Source organism: Osmerus eperlanus, chromosome 6 (assembly GCF_963692335.1).
Source record: "Osmerus eperlanus chromosome 6, fOsmEpe2.1, whole genome shotgun sequence".
Lineage (NCBI taxonomy): Eukaryota > Metazoa > Chordata > Actinopteri > Osmeriformes > Osmeridae > Osmerus > Osmerus eperlanus.
The window spans coordinates 18,475,320-18,494,146 of record NC_085023.1 but is presented as its reverse complement, the minus strand read 5'-3'; the positions used below and the strand labels follow the sequence as shown (position 1 = coordinate 18,494,146).

General features: G+C 45.8%; 1 protein-coding gene across 8 annotated transcripts in view; it reads left to right on the top strand.

Annotated features, from left to right (window-relative positions):
* Positions 1-2,909: 2,909 nt before the first annotated feature.
* The window catches only part of ccdc88ab (coiled-coil domain containing 88Ab), a 50,680-nt gene continuing 34,762 nt past the window's right edge, over positions 2,910-18,827 (top strand). For 6 of the 8 annotated variants that reach the window (XR_009930654.1, XM_062464185.1, XM_062464183.1 and 3 more), the window contains exons 1-3: positions 2,910-3,676; positions 3,793-3,893; positions 11,406-11,514. Coding sequence is in view for 7 of the 8 variants with exons in the window: in XM_062464185.1 (XP_062320169.1) it covers positions 3,614-3,676; positions 3,793-3,893; positions 11,406-11,514 (273 nt within the window). In the remaining variant the exon portion in view is untranslated. The remainder of the gene's footprint in view (positions 3,677-3,792; positions 3,894-11,405; positions 11,515-18,827) is intronic. The other 2 variants (XM_062464187.1, XM_062464186.1) reach the window with 1 other exon arrangement.

Here is an 18,827-nt window from a genome sequence, read left to right as displayed (position 1 = left end):
TGACCAAATACTTAATACAATTTAATTAGACATATATACTTTATATATATAAAATACATCTAATTAGGTGTGCTTTCCTTTGACAACACAACATATTGTAATCTCATACTGTATATATATATTTTTGTATTATTATTATTTAATCCATCTGTTGAATCCTTCCTGTAACCACACAGCAAGGCCGTAATCATAATATATATTGGGGGGGACCAATATTAAAATCTGGTCAAAATGTCCCCCCCCCCCCCCAATATATTGATATAAAAATATTAATGTGCTGCGCTACAGGCAACCAGGCACACTGTCCGAAAATATCATAACAAATGTAATTCGTCCCCCCCAATGTTGACTCCATGGCTACGGCCTTGCCACACAGTACTTGCTTTTCACAGGCTGTCTTCCTGGCCCCTTTGTCCTGCCTCATGGTAATATGGTCTCCTCTCAACTTTGCCCACACTGGAAGCAAAGAGAGGGGAGTAGGATGGCTCTGGTGACTAAAGTGACAAGGTGTCTGTTAGTTTTGTTATGTGTGTGTGTGGTTTGTGGTGTGTGTGTGCTGTGTTTGGTGTAGTTCTTCCCAGAACTAAAGAGATTTGCTCGTTTGACTACCATGGTGGTTGAGTCTATTGGCAACATGGTGGACTGCATAAGCTGCATCACACTGATTCAGGTTTTTTTAGGCAGAATCCAATGAGCTTTTCTCCAGTGGGTTGAAAAGTGGGCTTTATAGACCTCTGGCAGGCAATCAGGACTGTGTATTTGAAAGGGATTACGCATCAAACCACACTGTGCAAATTCCACTGCAAATATGTTTACAACAGGAAACCTGCGGGACACATTTTTGGAAAGGGATGTATTTGGGGAGAGAGAATAATGACTTTGCTACCTCCAAGATTGCACGTATAAATTGTTCATAGATGAACTTGCCTCAAGCTAGGCCTATATGTGATTTGATCAGTTTAGTTTTATTTCCCCCTATCAGAATGGAGACAGGAGGGTTATCGAGGCTTCCGGGGCTGTTTTTCGGTCATCCCTGGGCTTGAAATATGATATAGAGAACTTCCATTTACAGTTCTTTTCAGTAAAAACTGTTAACTTTTTACAGATGTTTTGGGCATTGTGGTAAATATTGCTTGGTCAGTGGAATCTTTGCCTGAATGCCAAATTAACAAGATTTTAACATTGCAAAAAAAAAAAAATTATGCTACGCCTTCCTCTTTATTTTTAAGAAGCCTGCCAAGATGAAGGCATTCTATTGAGTTCTTTCCCCTGCTGAGTGAAGACTGCTCAGGGCACTGGAATTATGCTGCTCTGTGACACAACGTAGAAACTTGAATGATAAGCGTGTTTTATAAAAGAGTAACCACAGTTTGTATCACACTCTGTACTACACACACACAGTACACACCCACACACACACACACACACACACACACACAGAATAATGACATAGCCAACATCCTTGAAAAGACAAACTCTTCATCACCGAAATAAGTAGTTTCACAGAGCATTCACTTGCATCCAGTCTGAAATAAATTTAAGCATGAGTCATAATAAACATTAATTATGTGATACTATATATAGTGTTGAAAAGTGTTTTAGTAGCGTGTATGCTTTGTGTTGCTCGCTCTGCATTATAGGAAAACGGAAAACATTCATGCCAAATATGGGGTGACAACATCCATCTTGGTTTAAGTCCCGCCCAAACCAGACAACCCATGGAATGTCTAACCGCAGTGCTTCCATCTTTAAACGTAAACATTGTTCAGCTCTACATTCACACAACTCTGGCTGTCAGGCAGTGGCAGTTATTCAAATGAGTTTTGTACACTGCTTTATCTCAGGGTAGTGGTGAGTACATTAGTAATTGTGTTAGGGACATGCAGAAAGAGTGCCACCGTATTGATTTTTCTCAGCCCTTCAGAAGTGACCATTTCCATGTCAATGATTTGTCCTTTTTGCACCATTGCCCTCAGCCCCATTCCAAACAGAAGAGTATGATTAGCTGTTATTTTATCTCTCATGGTGAATCTGTCTGTCCGAACTTAATCTGTTACGTCCTTTTACTGAGACACAGCACCAGATGTAAACCTGATGTACAGTAAGCCTATATGTGTGTGTTTGTGTGTGTGTGTGTGTGAGTGCGTCATTGGTGTTTCTGCAAAATGTGAAGGTCATATAGTATAACCTCCTTGTTTGTAAGAGGTGGCCTCTACCATGTTCTATATATTTATATCCACCAGGTGTCAGTGACTGCATTGTTGCCCCAAACCAAAGATTGGTGGTAAGAAATGGACTGCTATACATCTAATTCCATTGCCTGACAATGGTAGACTTACCTTTCCTAGAATTACACCACACACATCCTTCAAACCACCTCAGCACCCCTAAAAATAATAATAAAAACATTTAAAAAATATTGTTTATTATCATTTGATTCGGGTAGTTCATGAAGAAAGGGACATCTTTAGTTTTTTCATTCATTCAATATTTTGCATAATAATACATAAATGTATTACTTGTTATCCAGTGAAATTAGGGATTTATATTAGCAAGGGGGTTTACCCTTTTGCAAGGCACTGTATTCATGTCACATTATCATTGGGGGCTGAGCACCCCTAAAGGTCTGATCCTAGAATCGCCCCTGTTGTAAACCCAGTAAATTCAATGACTTCAAAATAGTATTCTCCGATCAAATAATTGTCATGATAATTAATGTCTAGATTTGTAGGTGTGAAAAGATGTGTTGATTATTCACACTATAGAAAGACTACGAGTGTCGCCCTATTTTCTCACTCAGTTTCAACCCCGAGCGCAGTTGATTTTGGCGGAAGAAGACGCTGGGAGAAAGAGCGGGTCTCAGGGGCAAGTAGAGAGAGGCGGTGCTTCGCCGTCTTTCGCTCATCTCTGTACTGAACTCACTCAATCAGTAGCTTAATATGCAGCCGTTACTCACTTGGCTGGAACACAGAGAAAAGTGACTGAAAGGCGGATTCGCTGCCACATATAATAAGGAGAATAATTCTTCGTTTTGCGTGAACAAAATCGATTATCAACAATGAAAGGAGCGTAATGGGATTTGTCTGTCTTGAAGGATATTCTATGTAGACGTTCAGAAGGAATCCTGTTCAGATTCCTCTGTGGTCGAACCTTAACGTTTGGTTTTACTGTACATTGGGCGTTTTTCTTTTAAGCATAGGGTAACCTACCTGTACGTTCAATGTAGGCTATCTTCATTTACCTCTTTAGTTGTAGTAGGTCAAGGGTGCCCATACGGACGTATCGGTAACGGGGGGGACAGTCCAAGGCTTTTTCAAAAAATGTAATGCATGCCTTGTCCTCTTAAAGGAGGGTACCGAAGCATCTCAATCGAGTGAAGCTGATCTACGCGGCGTTTGTGGATTTATTTTTCAGCGAGAGTGGACGTATATCAATGGACATATATTTACTCTTTTGGACAAAATGAGTGCCTGTTTGATTAAATCAACCACATGAGCGACGTTCGTTTAAATTAGGGTCGTGCTCACTGGGGAAAGGAGACGCTGGAAATTCTCCGAGTAGGGGACGGCTTTTATTCATATTCTCTGAGATTGTAGCTGCTGTCTCCGCGGATATGGAAAACGAGGTTTTTACGCCTCTGTTGGAGCAATTTATGCTCACGCCGCTGGTGTCCTGGGTAAGCCCACCCTAATTAAGCATTCTGAGGCATTTTGCGCCACCTAATTAACGACCGATCGCTGAAAAGTGATTTTCTATTCAGAGCCCTTTTGATGTGTATTTCCCTTTTTACAGGTCAAGACTGTCGGACAGCAGTCTGTCCACGATGGCACCAAACTCTCGGAATACGTTGAATTAGTGGACGGGATCTATTTAAACCAGATAATGTTAGAGATGTAAGTAGTTTGACCTTTTCAATTCTTGTTTCCAAGACGACGTCCTAACCCAGAAATCCCATTCCATTGTCAGACGTATACACACACAAACTCATTACATCAATGCCATCCATTTACAGTTGAAGTGAAAGGCAGCCCCGATAGTCCCCTTAGGCGATTAGAAAACGTCAGCACGTCCAGACAGTAATATCGAGTCTTTATTTATTTGATGTTGAGGCCCCAACCAGGTTGGATGCAGCCTCCTCTACCTCTCCTACTGTAGCTGGAGGTTTGCATTCATCTGTGGCTGGAGTCGCCAGCAGCTCATCTTCCAGTTGAGCGGTCAGTCACAGAAAATGTCTGAATGTGAAGTGTCATCTGCAGCCTACTGGAAGACTCTCCGCCCCTGTGCAGTGCACACTCCTTGCTCTTTCACTGCTGTTGGTGCGACTCTGAGGAACCCTCTTTCTAAAAGTGTGAAATCAATCTCCCTCCCTCTCCAGTCTCTCCGTGACTACTGTCTCTGCAGGCCTCTAGACCAGTGGTTCCCAACCCTGGTCCTCAGGGCCCACTGTCCTGTATGTTTTAGATGTTTCCCTGCTCCAACACACCTGATTCAAATGAATGGGTCGTTATCCAGCTCTGCAGAAGCCTGCTTATGATCATTCATTTGAATCAGGTGTGTTGGAGCAGGGAAACATTTAAAACATGCAGGACAGGGGTGCCCTGAGGACCAGGATTGGGAACCACTGCTCTAGACAACCTAAAGAACTGACTTGATTGGGTCCGTAGGCTATGTGTTCTTAGTATTTTGAGGTTGTAATGGATGCATGTTTCGGTATAATCAAAACCAGATAATTGATTTCTGATTAGTGTCTTTCCTATGTCATCCAGCACTCTATGGCACATAACAGATCTGACATCACTCCGTGTAATTCAATTAATAGGTCTTAAGCCTCAGTTTTAATTATCTCAACATTTCCTGGTAGCGTCAAGCTAACCTCACTCAGTGTGCCTGTGGTCTGCTCACCAATGTTTGCCAATGACCAGATGAACTTCGTTTTGATCGAAGCAAAGTGTGATAAACAGTATAGTAACAGCATATTAGACGTGAATGAATGAGCTGATGGGATTTTCTTTATGGATCTTGTAAGCCAGCCTGACTCATGTTTTAATGAGGTTTAGTTCTGACTGCCTGGCAGGATGTGTGTGTGTGTGTGTGCGTGTGTGTGTGTGTGTGTGTGTGTGTGGGGGGGGGGCAGCTGCTGGCACTTGTCTGCCCAGCAAGACTCCCACACAGAAGGCACATTGTCAGATGCTGTAGTCAAGCTGCTCTTTGTCTCAAGTCTCTTGGTTTATGAAGGCTGCATGTTCAAGTAAACAACTCTCACCTTACAATGTAGCACTGAGCACCCAGCCCTCCCCAGTAAGACAAAAAGAATCATAAACGTTGTTAGTTCTATCACATCAGCCCATAACACATGGTCCTCTGAGCAGTGCTCTGTTGCAAACCCACTCACTGCACAGTACCATTTAACTGGTAAACATACACTATGTTTTATGCACCATAATCATTCAAGCTATGTTTGTTTTTTGCATACCGTACTCTTATTGAGTTAGTTGGTGCTCATGGTCAATTCCATGTAGTCTCTGCTCTAACCTGGTTATGGTTTCTAGATTCAGTTGACCTGTGCCAGAAACTTGTTTTGAGAGTGATTAACTTAATGTTAACCATGTAATAGGTTTAATTTGGTTGATCTAATACCGTCTGTACTCGTTCAACAGGCAAGGCCTGCTCATGTATCTAACCAAGTCCTGAGGGGCTGAAACATCCGATGAAGGAGGGACAGTTTTAACCTTGTACTGTAATGATCAACAGCCAAGTAGTCTGCCATCCTCATTATCCTATTTTCAAAATCTCTTCTGCCTCAGTCTGTTTGTGGAAACTATCTACAAGTGCAGTAGTTCTGTGGGGGTGTTGTGTTTGGTACTTGGTATTGACTTGGCGGTGATCGATTCGCCATCGTCTCCCCTCCCCCCTCCACAGCAGGGTCATTAGATTTGGCCAGTCCATTACAAAGACGGATGGCTGCTTAGATTCGTCATACTGTGCCTTTTTAGAATCATACACAGTACCCAATTTGATTCTCATCATCCACTGTGATGAACGGCACTGTCGACTGTCTGTTTGACGCAACTCCCAAGCTTCACAAAGTTGACCAGAAAACGAAGAGGCCCTCCAAGATTATCTGACCCAACGGTTGGCTCTGCAGGCACAGATGGCTCACACTACTGGCTGCCTCACAGTGACAACTGCCCAGCCAATTACATTTTCAGTCTGCCAATTGTCTAGCCAATTAGAATGCTCTTTAGAATGTCCCAACCAATTACTTTGCCCCCCTCAGTTACTTCCTGTGAGTAAGACCACCCTTCACTGCGGTACTGAATCAAATTGGTGGTCTTTGAAATATTGAACTGGACTGGCAGGTTTATTAAATCGGTCCCATTGCACCTGTAAAAGACAATAAAACACTGCTCCGATATCTCAGCTAGTATAGGTGTTGGACCCAGTAGGGTTGTTGAGAGCGTCACTGTAGAGGTGGTAGTGTTGTACTGGTTTGTTTAGGTGCAGCTCAGAGCACAGGGAAGTGAAACAGGTCTCATACAGGGGACAGATGTTCTCTGTAGATTAGAGTACTTCTCACAAACGAACAGTAACAATAGTGAATGGATCTTTTTTTCAAGTTCCATATTTGATTATGGTTTTTATGATGCAATGTAAAATAAGGTGAGGTGGCCTTATGTTTTAGGGCTACTGTTAATGAACATTAGGTCCCATTTATTTGCTGTTCTCTGTAATTCATGCCCATTAATGTCCTTGACATCAGTCACCTCATTGTCCACAACACACACACACACACACACACACACCACCTGAAGCTTGGCAGCTGTGGGGATCTAGTGCCTCTCATACTCTCTTCTGCCAACACCTCTTTAGGTCGACAGCACAGCCAACTCGCCACCACACACACATAAACACACACACAGCCCACTCCTCTCCACCCTGACATGACCACTTAACACAGCAGTGGAGCAGCTCAGCGGCAGATAAGATATCTGTTGAAGGACAACGGTTTAATTAACTTAATCCAGATTGGATTGAAACCTTCCTGCGGGCCCACATTCACACCCAACTGTGCCTTTCAGCCCGAAAAATGGGGGATTGGAAAGACTGGTTTAGCTAAAACCATTCCCCATAGAACAGGACCAGTCACAGCATGCTCTCTCTCTCTCTCTCTCTCACACTCTCTCTCTCCCTCTCTCTCTCGCTCTCTCTCCCTCTCTCTGTGTCTTTCTCCCTTTCCGCGTCTCTCTCTCTCTGTCCGCTGCAGTAGTTCTGTCTGTGTCCCCCCCCCCCCCCCCCCCCCACGCCTGATGTGTTCACTAAGCAGCAGGCCTCTAGCTTTTGTTCCTGGTCCTGTGCTGGTTAGAGGAGGAGGCATAGCTAGGATTCCTGCTGCCTGCAGGGCTGCTGTGGATCTGCTCAGGCTGCCTCTGTTACGCTAGCGGGCCATGCACTCCCAACATCAGAGACCCAGGGGACAGGCTACAGGCTGGCTGGCTGTCTGTCTGTCTGGGGCAAGCAGACAGACGGACACAGAAGTCAGAGATGCTGTCATATCGAGGAAGCTACAAGCCAAATACTGTCCCTGTGGCTGTTTCCCCCCCAGACAGGTTAACCACCTCCCCCTTCTGCTCTTCCCCCTCGCCCCGATCCCTTTCTCTCTGTCTGCCATACCTGCGGAGGGTAACAGCAGGATGTTTTGATGATGTGAGAGGCCTTGTGAGACAGGCAGACAGGCAGACAGACATGCAGGAAACAGCTGGCGTGACCTTGAGAGGACACAGCTTTAACGAGGCAGCAGAGCTGAGCCTCCAGGGGTAGGCTAGCAGGCCTTGAGCACGCTGACAGCACAGAGACAAGGAGGGGAAAACCATTAGGGCACAAGACTGGGAAATCAGACAGAACTTAGCTAATGACCATGTGTGACTGCGAGAGAATGTTTTCCTGCAAATGTTCACTAGTGTCTGACTATCACAAGCTCAGTCATTAAACAACAACAAAGGCAGTGGTCTTTGTGGGTTTGTGACATAGAGGGATGACGCATGATGTCATCCTGCATAGCTGTGAACCGTCAGCCTTTACCACCCACCACAGGGAGACTGTGTCATCATCCCCACACGCCTCTCTGGTGACTAGCTAGATCTCTCTTCCTGCCTCTCTCTCACACACACATACACACACTGCACCCCCTGTGGTGTTTGGACAGCGTGGCTCTCGTGCTCTAGCCCCTGCATCTGCTGGCCAGCCGACCCCTGCCTTCCTCTACCCTGTTCTGTCCTGCCCTCCTCTGCCCTGCTCTCCTCTGCCCTCCTCTCTCCTCTGCCCTCCTCTCCTCTGCCCTCCTCTCCTCTGCCCTCCTCTCCTCTGCCCTCCTCTCCTCTGCCCTCCTCTCCTCTGCTCTCCTCTGCCTTCCTCTCCTCTGCCCTCCTCTCCTCTGCCCTCCTGTCCTCTGCCCTGCTCTCCTCTGCCCTCCTCTCCTCTCCTCTGCCCTCCTGTCCTCTGCCCTCCTGTCCTCTGCCCTGCTCTCCTCTGCCCTCCTCTCCTCGGCCCTCCTCTGCTGTGCTCCGCTCTGCTCCCTGGCAGCCCTCCTCTGCCATGCTCCCTGGCTGCCCAGGGTGACTGTAACTCAGGCTGTCAGATGTAGGTTAGTCCCCATACCAGCCATGGCAGGAGGCAGCCCCAGGCTCCGCTGGGCTATGCATTGACTATTGACTCCTGGTCTTCTTACAGCCTATTTATCAGCGGGACCATCGGCCAGTACAGTATTTGGGTTTTGTCTCGCCGCACAAAAGGATTTTCATGAGCGTGCTACAGGGCGCAGGGGGGCTAATGATGATGGTGATGATTGTGTGTGTGCGTGTACGTGCATGCACGTGCATGCATGTGTCTGTATGACCGAGTGAATGATACCAGATGAACTGCGATGATATCCTGTTGTTGGCCGTGTTTCTGGACACGTGTGTGTGTGTGTGTGTGTGTGTGTATAGAAATGTGTGTGTGTGTGTGGAGCTACTGCTCGCCCTGACAGGATTACAGCCCCCTCTGTGGTATTTAATTAAGGGGTTAAATACGACCCCCCACCAGGACGCTGGAGAGGGCCTCGGAAGAGGGGGTCACATGATGGCGGGCCATTCAGACTGCTGCTAAAGAGAACACTGTCCTTCGGATTAGCAATACTGAGGGGATGTGTGTGTGTACGCGTGTCTGTGAGACAGAGAGCAAGGCAGAGAGCTGAGGAAGAACTGATCAAAAGGCCTATTAAGACATTCACTGTGTAGCTTAGCTGCCTCACTTCAGATGAGAAGGCAGGAGGTAGTTGTCTCGTTCGAAATCATGAATATTTGTGTTTTTAAATATGCTAAATGTGTAGCTCACTGAAGATCCTAATTAACCATAGACAGTGCTGTGTAGCCTTGTTATCAGTCACATATGAATGAAACAAGGGGATTTTGGTGAGAACAACTAGCTGTTTTATTCTATTCTCCCCGTTGCTTGGCAACGCCTTTTATTGAGTGTGTGGTGTTGATGGTTGCTAATTAGAGCAGCATTTCATCCCTCTCTGTAGTGGAGGGAGAGAGTGTGGAACTTTCTAGAACACGAGGAAAGGGTGGAAATTGTGTCAAGGCTCAGCTGAAATCTTATCCATCAACACAAGGCGGTGTTTGTTTCAGACACCACCGCTGAAGGATTTCCGTGGACCTCGCAGATGCAGACTTGTAGACACGCATGGCTGCACGCACATGCTACATATTACATGCTACACGCATGCACGCACACAGACACACACATACAACCTTGTTTACTAGGCTTTGCCATGATGATTGAAGGACCTCAGTATTTAGGTTCAAAAGAAAGGCTATACATCACGCTGGATTCACAGCTTCTTCTGAGTGTTATCAGAAGAGCTTCTAGGTTTCTGGGTGCTGAGAGGTTCATCATGGCCTCTTGAAGACCCCATCAGATGGTCCTCAAGCAGAATGAGGTCAGAGGGAGAGTACCCAGAGACTACTGTACAACCATCTGGACAGTCAAGCCCTTCACCATAGGGTGAACCTTCCACTTAAGTGTTCACCTCATGGTGTATCAACAGGCAATGTTCGATGGATTTTTAATCCAGCCACTGGATAAACTCACGAGTGCTGAATTAGAGATGAGCCCCATCCTGCTGTGGGGGTCTTCCTAGAAGCATTGCTGTCTGGGCTGATGCATGTGGGGAGGCTGGGCGGGGGGCTGTAGGGGGCTATAGAGGAAAGTGGGTCAACCATGTACACATGGGCATGGACTAGGACTAGGTCATATCCTCTAGCTGCATCCGAGGTAGATGTTCTTAGTCTTTATTTTTAAGGAATTTACTGGAAAAGGTCAGTCTGGCAGCTTCTCAATGAAGAACTGACCGATGAGATATTAACACCCGATCCATGCTTCTCTCAGAGCAGTGTGGTTAAATGATTAGTGAATGAAAGACTCTTGACACCTATTGATTTTGTGATGTACAAACTGAAGTATACCAAGCATTCATCATACACTGAGGGAAAAGGGAAGAACAGGCCCGTCTATCTCTAATCTGGGCTATGTAAGCATACACTACAAAGATATATCATTAACTCTACACTCCAGAGATGTATTGTATGTAAATTGCGTGCTTGTGCGAGCCCCCTCTAACGCAGGTTGACATTTGTGATAAGTGAATCACGAGCACTCTTTCTCCCTGCCCTCAGGGAAGAGGCAAACATCTCAATAGAATAGCTCTCCTTGACTGAAGTAGAACAGCGTCTCTTAACAACAAACACATGCACAAACGAGGACAAGAAATGAGAAATGGGGCAAGAAAAGTCTGTTATTATATTGTTTACCGGATGACCTGATTACAAACATGGTTGACTTTTGGGGTCCCACTCTCCCCTCTCCCACCACTCTCTGTTCATCTCTTGCTTGGACTCTTGGCCTGTCTGTCTTTTTAAGTACAGGCCAGAGGTCCTCAACACGATCATGAACTGTCCGTGTTCAAACCCTCGGACATTCCCACTCTGCTGCTAACGCACGGCCTTCACCGACTCGCATGTTGTCGCCAAACACGTTTCTCTCACTCTGTTGCCCTGTACGTTCTCCAGTTTGTGTTTGTTCGCGGTCGAGTACCAAAACTAATCTGTGTTTTGTCTCAATTGGGTAGGGTGTATCACACAAACACACACATTCCGCCCGGTAACACACATGACCCTCCCCCTGCTTTGTGTGTGAGAGCCCTCACCTTTGACCTCAGCTCTGTCTGTCAGCAAATTACTGTAATTATGGACAGGGGGATAGCTTAGTAGTTAGGGCACTCGACAGATCAAGACGTCGCAGGTTTAAATCCCCCCTGTAGTCGACACGGATGAAGCGTCTGCTAAATTAATACGTTCTCTCCTCAGAAACCCGAAAGCCACAGTCCAGAGGACCAACAAGAAGGTGAACAATGACTCTACTCTGCGCATACAGAACCTCTCCATCCTGATTAAGCAGATCAAGTCCTACTACCAGGTGAGTGAGCAGAGCTTCAAGATGGAGGAGTCTGCAGCGTTTGAGGGGGTTTGGAAGAATGATACTGAGGACATGGCAGTTGGAGGTTTATTGTGCTAGTTTAGTAACGCTCTTGCAGCAGTCTGGAATCAATGGCGTTTTTTTACACATAGCTTAGTAAATGAAGATTTTCTGGGAAACGGTTGTTCCTCAGTCCTCACACATTCTAGCATACACATAAGTCAAGTTGAAACTATCCTATAAACACATTCACACACATGTGGACATACGAACACACACACAATGAAACGGGCCCGTATAAACAGTGTGATGTTTGAAGACGTGTGTGTGTGTGTGTGATGTGGGTTAGTGACCTCCAACCAGATGTCAGGGAGGCCTGTGTAAACGGCTGGAGCTGCCTGTAGAAACGGCAGACATGTTTGGAGCGGAGGCTCCCAGCCTGTGATGTGGCTCTCTGTCTCACGCATCCTCCCCACCCAAGGTCTGAGACTGCTCTAGCCTTCATACTGGGAGATACGCGTTAAAACGAACATAAACCTTTCATACCAGTTTAACTTCTTCCAGTAAACCCCAAAGACGGTCTATCACCATATTGCTCGGGCGTTTTATATTCAGTTACGTGCGCACAAAATGGGGACTTTATGGCCTTGTACTTCGATATAGTGGTTTCCCTGGCTCTGATGGGGCCTTGGTTTAGATCTGGAACTAGTTAGAAGTGGTCTTATCTCTGCTGCTGAGCTGATGCAAATCTTTACTAATGTCAGGCCCGGTAAAAACATGTGGCTGAGTCACTGAGTATATATACTGATACTCATCACTGAGTATGGTTCATTATCTGATTAATGATCTGCATTCAGCGGAAGTAATCATAGACTTCCTATTAATCTGATTGTCCGTGTGAGAAAATTATGCAGGGAGAGTGGTTCTGATGAGATCTGGTTGAGTGACTACAAAGTGACTACAAAACACTACAAATGCAATATAGAACATTGCTCCTCTGGAGTTAATACACGACAAACGTACTCACAACATACATACACACACACACACGCACTGTGGATGATAACAATTTCAGCCATGATGTGACTGTTCCTCACGGGGGCGGAGCTGAGAGCCGGGACATCTGATTGGTGGTCAGGGGGTGTCTGTGATTGTAGAAGGATAATGAGGAAGTGAGCATGATGCAGCATGCTGCTAGGTAGCTGGAGGAATGTGAGAGCTGAGGAGGGTTGGCTTGGAGAAGGGGCCATGTTTGAGGATGGGTGGAGTGGAGGAGAGGAGGCGTTTCCCAAACTCATCCGGTCAGAGGGTAAAAACTTATCTTGCACAAAACGATGAGTAAACTCATTAAAACAACATAAGGCTAGAAGGGTCTCAAAATAATCTGGAATAACACAAAAAAATAGTTTTGTTTTTTTTTACTTTAATTTTTGTTAGTGAAATGTCATTGATATATAAAGTATTTGGATGGAAGACCTGGCACTTCTGGTGGTGCCATTCATTGCCAATCCTTCATAACGCGTTCGCTAACCATAATCGTTGAGAGGGATGTCCTCCTGCCCCAGGCCATTAAACGCCTGGTCAACTAAACTGATTTAATCTCAGTTAACTTGGCTGTGGACATCTCATCAAACAGCACCTCAAACATCCTGATAAAACTTGAGACTTATCAACTGGCCATTATGTCATGAGCTCTGAGTGAGTCCCCCTCTGCCCCCCCCCCCTCCCCGCTTCTCACCAAATGGCTTTTGAAGTAATCTGTTCCTGAGCCAATTTAGATCTAAGACCCTAGGTTAAACAGTGGCCAGTAGGGTTAACTAAGACCATCAGCTATCTGTGGTCGAGTTAAAGACAAGGCTCACCAACACAAAGGAGGAGCTGTTCCTGTGGTCGCCATCAATCTCCGTTGGCCGTCCCTTGTCTTCAGGTTGACCTCACGGTTAATATATTAGTCAGCGGCCATTAAGTCTGCCAGCGCATCCCCGCTGTTCCTCCAGACTCTGTGTTCGGTCTCTCAACAGTCATTCAGGGATTCTACCAACCACTACCTACCACTCTGCTCACTGCAGACTTGATTCCCTCACCATGGTGCTGGGATGATGGATATTGTTCCCAGAGTTGTGGTGCCAGTTGGAGGAGTACATGTAAGTGTGCTTGTTTATGTGAGCGGAGCAGTTATTAGTTTGATGGGTTGATGACCCTATTCACATTCATTGAATGTTGATGAGGGATTTTGTTTTGTTGTGTGAATAACAAATGCACTTAACTAAATGATGACATCAGAACTTCCTAATTTCCTCCCTACTCTTCACGTTGTTGCACTTCTGTATATTGTAGTGTTAAGCTTTACAGTGGGGTAGTTCATCAGTGATGAGGTATTTAACTGATTAGCCTTGACGAGCATTGATAATTGTACCAAAACAAGATGGCTCAAAGTCTTACCAAAGTGAGATCTTGTGTTGAAAAGCAGAGAGTAAAGACCTTCCCTCAGATTACACTGGGTCAGAAGTGGGTCAGTGGACCAGACATCCAGGCCTTAGATAGCTCTTCTGGGAGAGGGAGAAAAGGGAAGGAGACAAATCTGCTCAAAAGGGCAATATTCAACAATATTTTGGCAATATTCAACCAACAGAATTTCATGAAAAAGCCTCATGTCAAATGTCACTTAATGTTAATGTTGGTGTGCTTTGGGTCTTCCTATGGGGTTGGTACTGTAGCCTTCTTTCAATCACCCCATGGTAAGATGGCCTACCCTTAACCTCAGTCTCCAAATCAGGCTAGTTATATCCTCTGACCTGGGTAAGGTTCAGCCTGCTGGTTGTAAAACATCCATGACTTGGCTTTGTGTGAAGACACCAGACAGTGCTGTCTGTCTGTCTGTCTGTCTCACTCTCTCTCCCCTATTTTCTGTTTCTCTTTAGCTCTTGTTTGTTCTGTCACCCACAGCCTGTCTGTAAAGAGGTCTGCTCAAGGCCATTATTGAACACACATTGAACGATCTCTTAGATTTTTTGTAAACTCTTTGATTTTCTCTCTCTTGTGGTTCCAGTTTTCCTGTCCTTGCTTTAAGCCGTAATACATTTTTGGTTTTAGAAGTTTATATGGAAATGGAATACATTCTCTCCAGGCCTTTTTTGGAGGTGGTGGTGGAGGGGGGTGTAGGTAATGGAGTTAACAGAGCAAGGACTACTTTTTTGTGTGACCACCTATACCATGGGCTAGTACTGGCAAATCCATTATCAGAATCATGTCGGTGCAAGGCAGATATGGTGTTTCATAGATTGGTTTCTCTTTGTCCACAGAGCTGCTGCAGTGCTCTAGTGAATGTGGGCTCTTCAGGAGGAAGAGTGTTATTGAGTTACACTTCTGGCTGAGTCAGCACACAGGCTTCTGGGGTTCAGCTCAGTTAACTTACTAATTAACCCTGCAGCAGGCAGGCGTCAGACAACGACTCCGGCCTCCTCTGGGACTCTCCTCTCCTTATCTCCTTCCCTCTATCCTATCCTTTTAATACACCGGAGCCTCCAACGCATTGTGGTGAGAATGACTTTGAGAGGTTGTTAAAAGTGCTGGACTGGCCTAGATTTAGTATTTCCATAATAATGGTTTTCATTAGACAGTGTCAGCTCTCATGAGCTAGGCACGCATATGCTAGTTTCAAAGTCTCTGCTTTAGCACTTGTCTGTAGCGTAAGAATGTCTAGACACACTTCTGTTCAAACGATAAATGCAGTGGAGTCTTAAAAAGAGATTTGCTGGTGTTGTGAAGCCATGCAGTGTGAGAGGTTACTCTGTTCTACTGTAAATCCCGAGTCTAAAGAGGGGACCAGTTGCTTAGGTCACCCTAACACTGCTGTGCTTTTGGGTGGGGTGGTGTTAAGGTTGTGGTTTTAGGGCTAGTGGTGTTTTCACTATGTGGAGGGGAAACAGAGGAGTCCTTTCACATCTCTCTGTGTCTCCCTCCCTCGCGCTCTCTCTCTCTCTCATGCTCTGCTCCCCAGATCCTCAGGGTCATGTGACTTCTTAGGGACTAGGCCGTTAAAGAAGAGAGGGGTTTGGCTGTCACAGCCCACATCCTCTCTGCTGTCACCCAGAAACCCAATAATCCCCCAAGTTCGAGATTTAAAGGGGCTGTTAACATGCTGTAACCTTCTATTTTCTGATGTTCCTGACAAGTTCTACCCGTGTCATCATCAATTATTTAGAGTTACTTAAAAAAAAGAAAACATTTTACTTCGATAAAAATATACAATAATAAAAAGACTCTTGGCTTGCCACTAAAAGGGCACCCAGTAGCCCCATTATAGTCAGAGTAGTCTAGAGCTCATGTCTGTTCTAAGGAAGTCTGTCCTGCCTTGTTGATGCACACAAAGACAGTCTGTTAGCAGGCCAAGAGGGATAGCAAAGCTAACATAGCTAGCACGCTAACAGCCCAGCCAGCGCTTTATGTTGTTGTTGTTTTAACTTGGGCACCGTCATGGAAAATATTTGAAGGGACGCCTGTGTTTGCGCTACTTGTTATTATAGCTTTTCCCTCAGGCCAAAAGTTATTTTTATTTCTTTGAATAGTTTTTTTTTTTTAGGCCTCTTCTCCACATTCATTTCATTTAAGGGAAGCTACTGCAATCCTCAAGTTATTTACTTCCATGGTCTTTTAGGTTCATGAGCTAATCAGTTTATTAGGGCATGTGCTTATAGCTGAAAGCTAAATGCATGTTGTTAAGCAGCCTCACATGCTAGTCTGGCTGAATGTCCTGTTGATGATGCTAGCTAGCCACTAGCTAGTTGGTAAACAACCATCAGACAGAGGTCTCCCTTGCTGTCAATACATATACTGTAACAAAAGATTGTATCAAATTAGTGGCATTGTTTACTGTACAGAGTATGTGAGGAACACACAGTATTATGTTCCTGTTTGCTGTAGAGGCCTGTCTGACTGCTGCAGGGTTCTCCTGCTCAAATGAACACAGATGCTCTGCATTCCTTTTATAAATGCTACATTTAGTAGGACCACATAAAAGGATTGTTCCCATAAGACAAGCCAGTGACTTAAGACTAAGTGATCTATTGCTGTGACCTGATTTGGAACACCAGAGCTCGTTAGTTTTGTGTTCTGGCCTTCCGTGGATGGACCGACGCCTACTTTATGACACAGTGAGACATTTCTTTACTTCCTTGCCAGGCCAAGAAAGACCTAGGGAGGCTGTGTGTGGCATCCAACCTGAATTATAGACGTTAGTGAAGTAGTAGCTGACAGCAGATGTGTATCTGTCAGTGATTGATTAGCAAGTGCAGGTTTACCTCAGGTAGGTTCCAGCCCCATCCCCCAGGGGAGGGGGCGGTGTAAGGGCCGGTCTGCCCAGTAGATGTGCCTCTGGACCTGGGCATGGACAGCAGGAGAAGCCCCCTCCTCCCTAGCCCCAGGCCCGTAGTAAAACCACTCCAACCAAGCCGGTAGAACGAGAGAACAAAGGGAGAACAGGGCTAATGGCTCGTTCTCTCCTCCTTCTCATGTCGGTCGGCTGTGTGTCCATCTGGCTGGGTCATCGTGCTGCTTGTTAGAACCAGCTACCCAGGATATATGGACACCACTGACCCTAAACGACTCCCGGAGAGGGGACATTTGAACAGCAGGTTACCTAGCTACCAACTGAGACAGTTGGTGGTAGTGGATGGATGTTGCCAGGAATCGCTTGTGACATTCATACCAACAGAGCTTCATGCTAGTCTAAAGTACCCATTTCCTATAAGCTTATTTTGCTGTAGAATTTATCATATTTATTCAGTGTGGAACTGGTGGACTAAATTATCTGACATTGCAGTGCTGCAGAGCTGTATAATCGAAGTTAACTGGGCTGGTTTGGGCTTCAGTATAACGATTTCCCATTGTGCTCAACCTTGTCTTTCTCTGCTTAACAAAAGGGAGTCTTCCCTGGCATTGATTTAACACTATCAGCAGATCTGTCGCGTGTGTGTGTGTGTGTGTGTGTATAAATAAGTGTCAGGTGTTTTAGAGAGAAAGAGGAAGCGGACTGTAGGGCAGCTACTTCCTATTGTTGCCTGTGTTATTAGCTGCTGTTTCCTCTCCTCTTCTCTCCTCTCTCCTGTCTTCTCCTCTCTCCTCGCCTCCCTTCTCGTCCTTCTCTCTCCCCTCCCCTCTCTTCCCTCTCACCTCCTCTTATGTCTCCTTTCCTCTCTCCCTTTTCTTCTCTCCTCTCTTTGTTCTCCTCTCTCCTTTCATCTCCTCTCTCCCTCTCCTCCTCTCTCCCCTCCCATCACCTTTCCCTTCCCCTCTCCTCATCTGTCTTCTCCTCTATCTGTCCTGTTTAAGCGTTCTCTACAACTGTTTCAAATCCCAGCACATTTCGACAGCAGGGGGGGAAGTCCGCAGTGCCCTACCCAGGAGAGGGGATGTGTGTGTACATGTGAGACTCACTGAATATCCACAAGGATGAGGAGAATAACCCATCTACCCGTTGCTATGACAACCTGCTGCGAGTCTGCAGAATGGGTGTGATTCAGGATTCAGCCAGCTACCATAGCGCCCCCCCCCCCATCCACTTACACTTCCTTTCTCTAATTATCACACACATTCACTCTCTCTCTCTCTCTCTCTCTCTCTCTCTCTCTCTCTCTCTCTCTTGCGCTCTCTCTCTCGCGCTCTCTCTCTCGCGCTCTCTCTCACTTGAAACATGCATGCACATACTTCAACACACACTGTCTCTGTCCTTCCAATTCGTATATTCTTCCTTTGTTTCTCTTTTTCTTTATCCCTCTTTCTCTGGATCTCTCTCTCTCTCTCTCTGTCTCCATCTCTCTTTTTCTAAGCACACATACTGCAGTACAATTGCCCCCCTGTTTAAGTTCTGCCGGCAGCGGAACCTGGTCGGGGAGGGGGAATGGGGGCTCCTTCAACAGACACCGGTCTTGTGAAACCAAAACACTGCAGCCTCAGAACCAAACCAGCAACGCCACTACACACACACACACACTACTTACAGCTGGTTATTGTGTGAGCAACCACATCCAGCCTCAGCCATAGTCCCCCATTTTGGTGAGGAGGTGAACGATTAGAAAGGGAGAGTGAATACCCTGTCCCTGCAGAGGATTGGGTGTCTGCACAGTGTGTTGTCAGCAGCAGAGTAAACTGTATTTGTGTACAGCACTGCAAGGAAATACCTGAGCTCTCTTACTGAGGCACCCTGGGAAGTAGCTCTTCAGCACCTCCTTTATAGACCTCTGTCTGTCTGAGTGAAACTTGACCCAGTCCTGCTTTGGCTAGCGATATAAGACTCAATCAATAATTGAGTCACC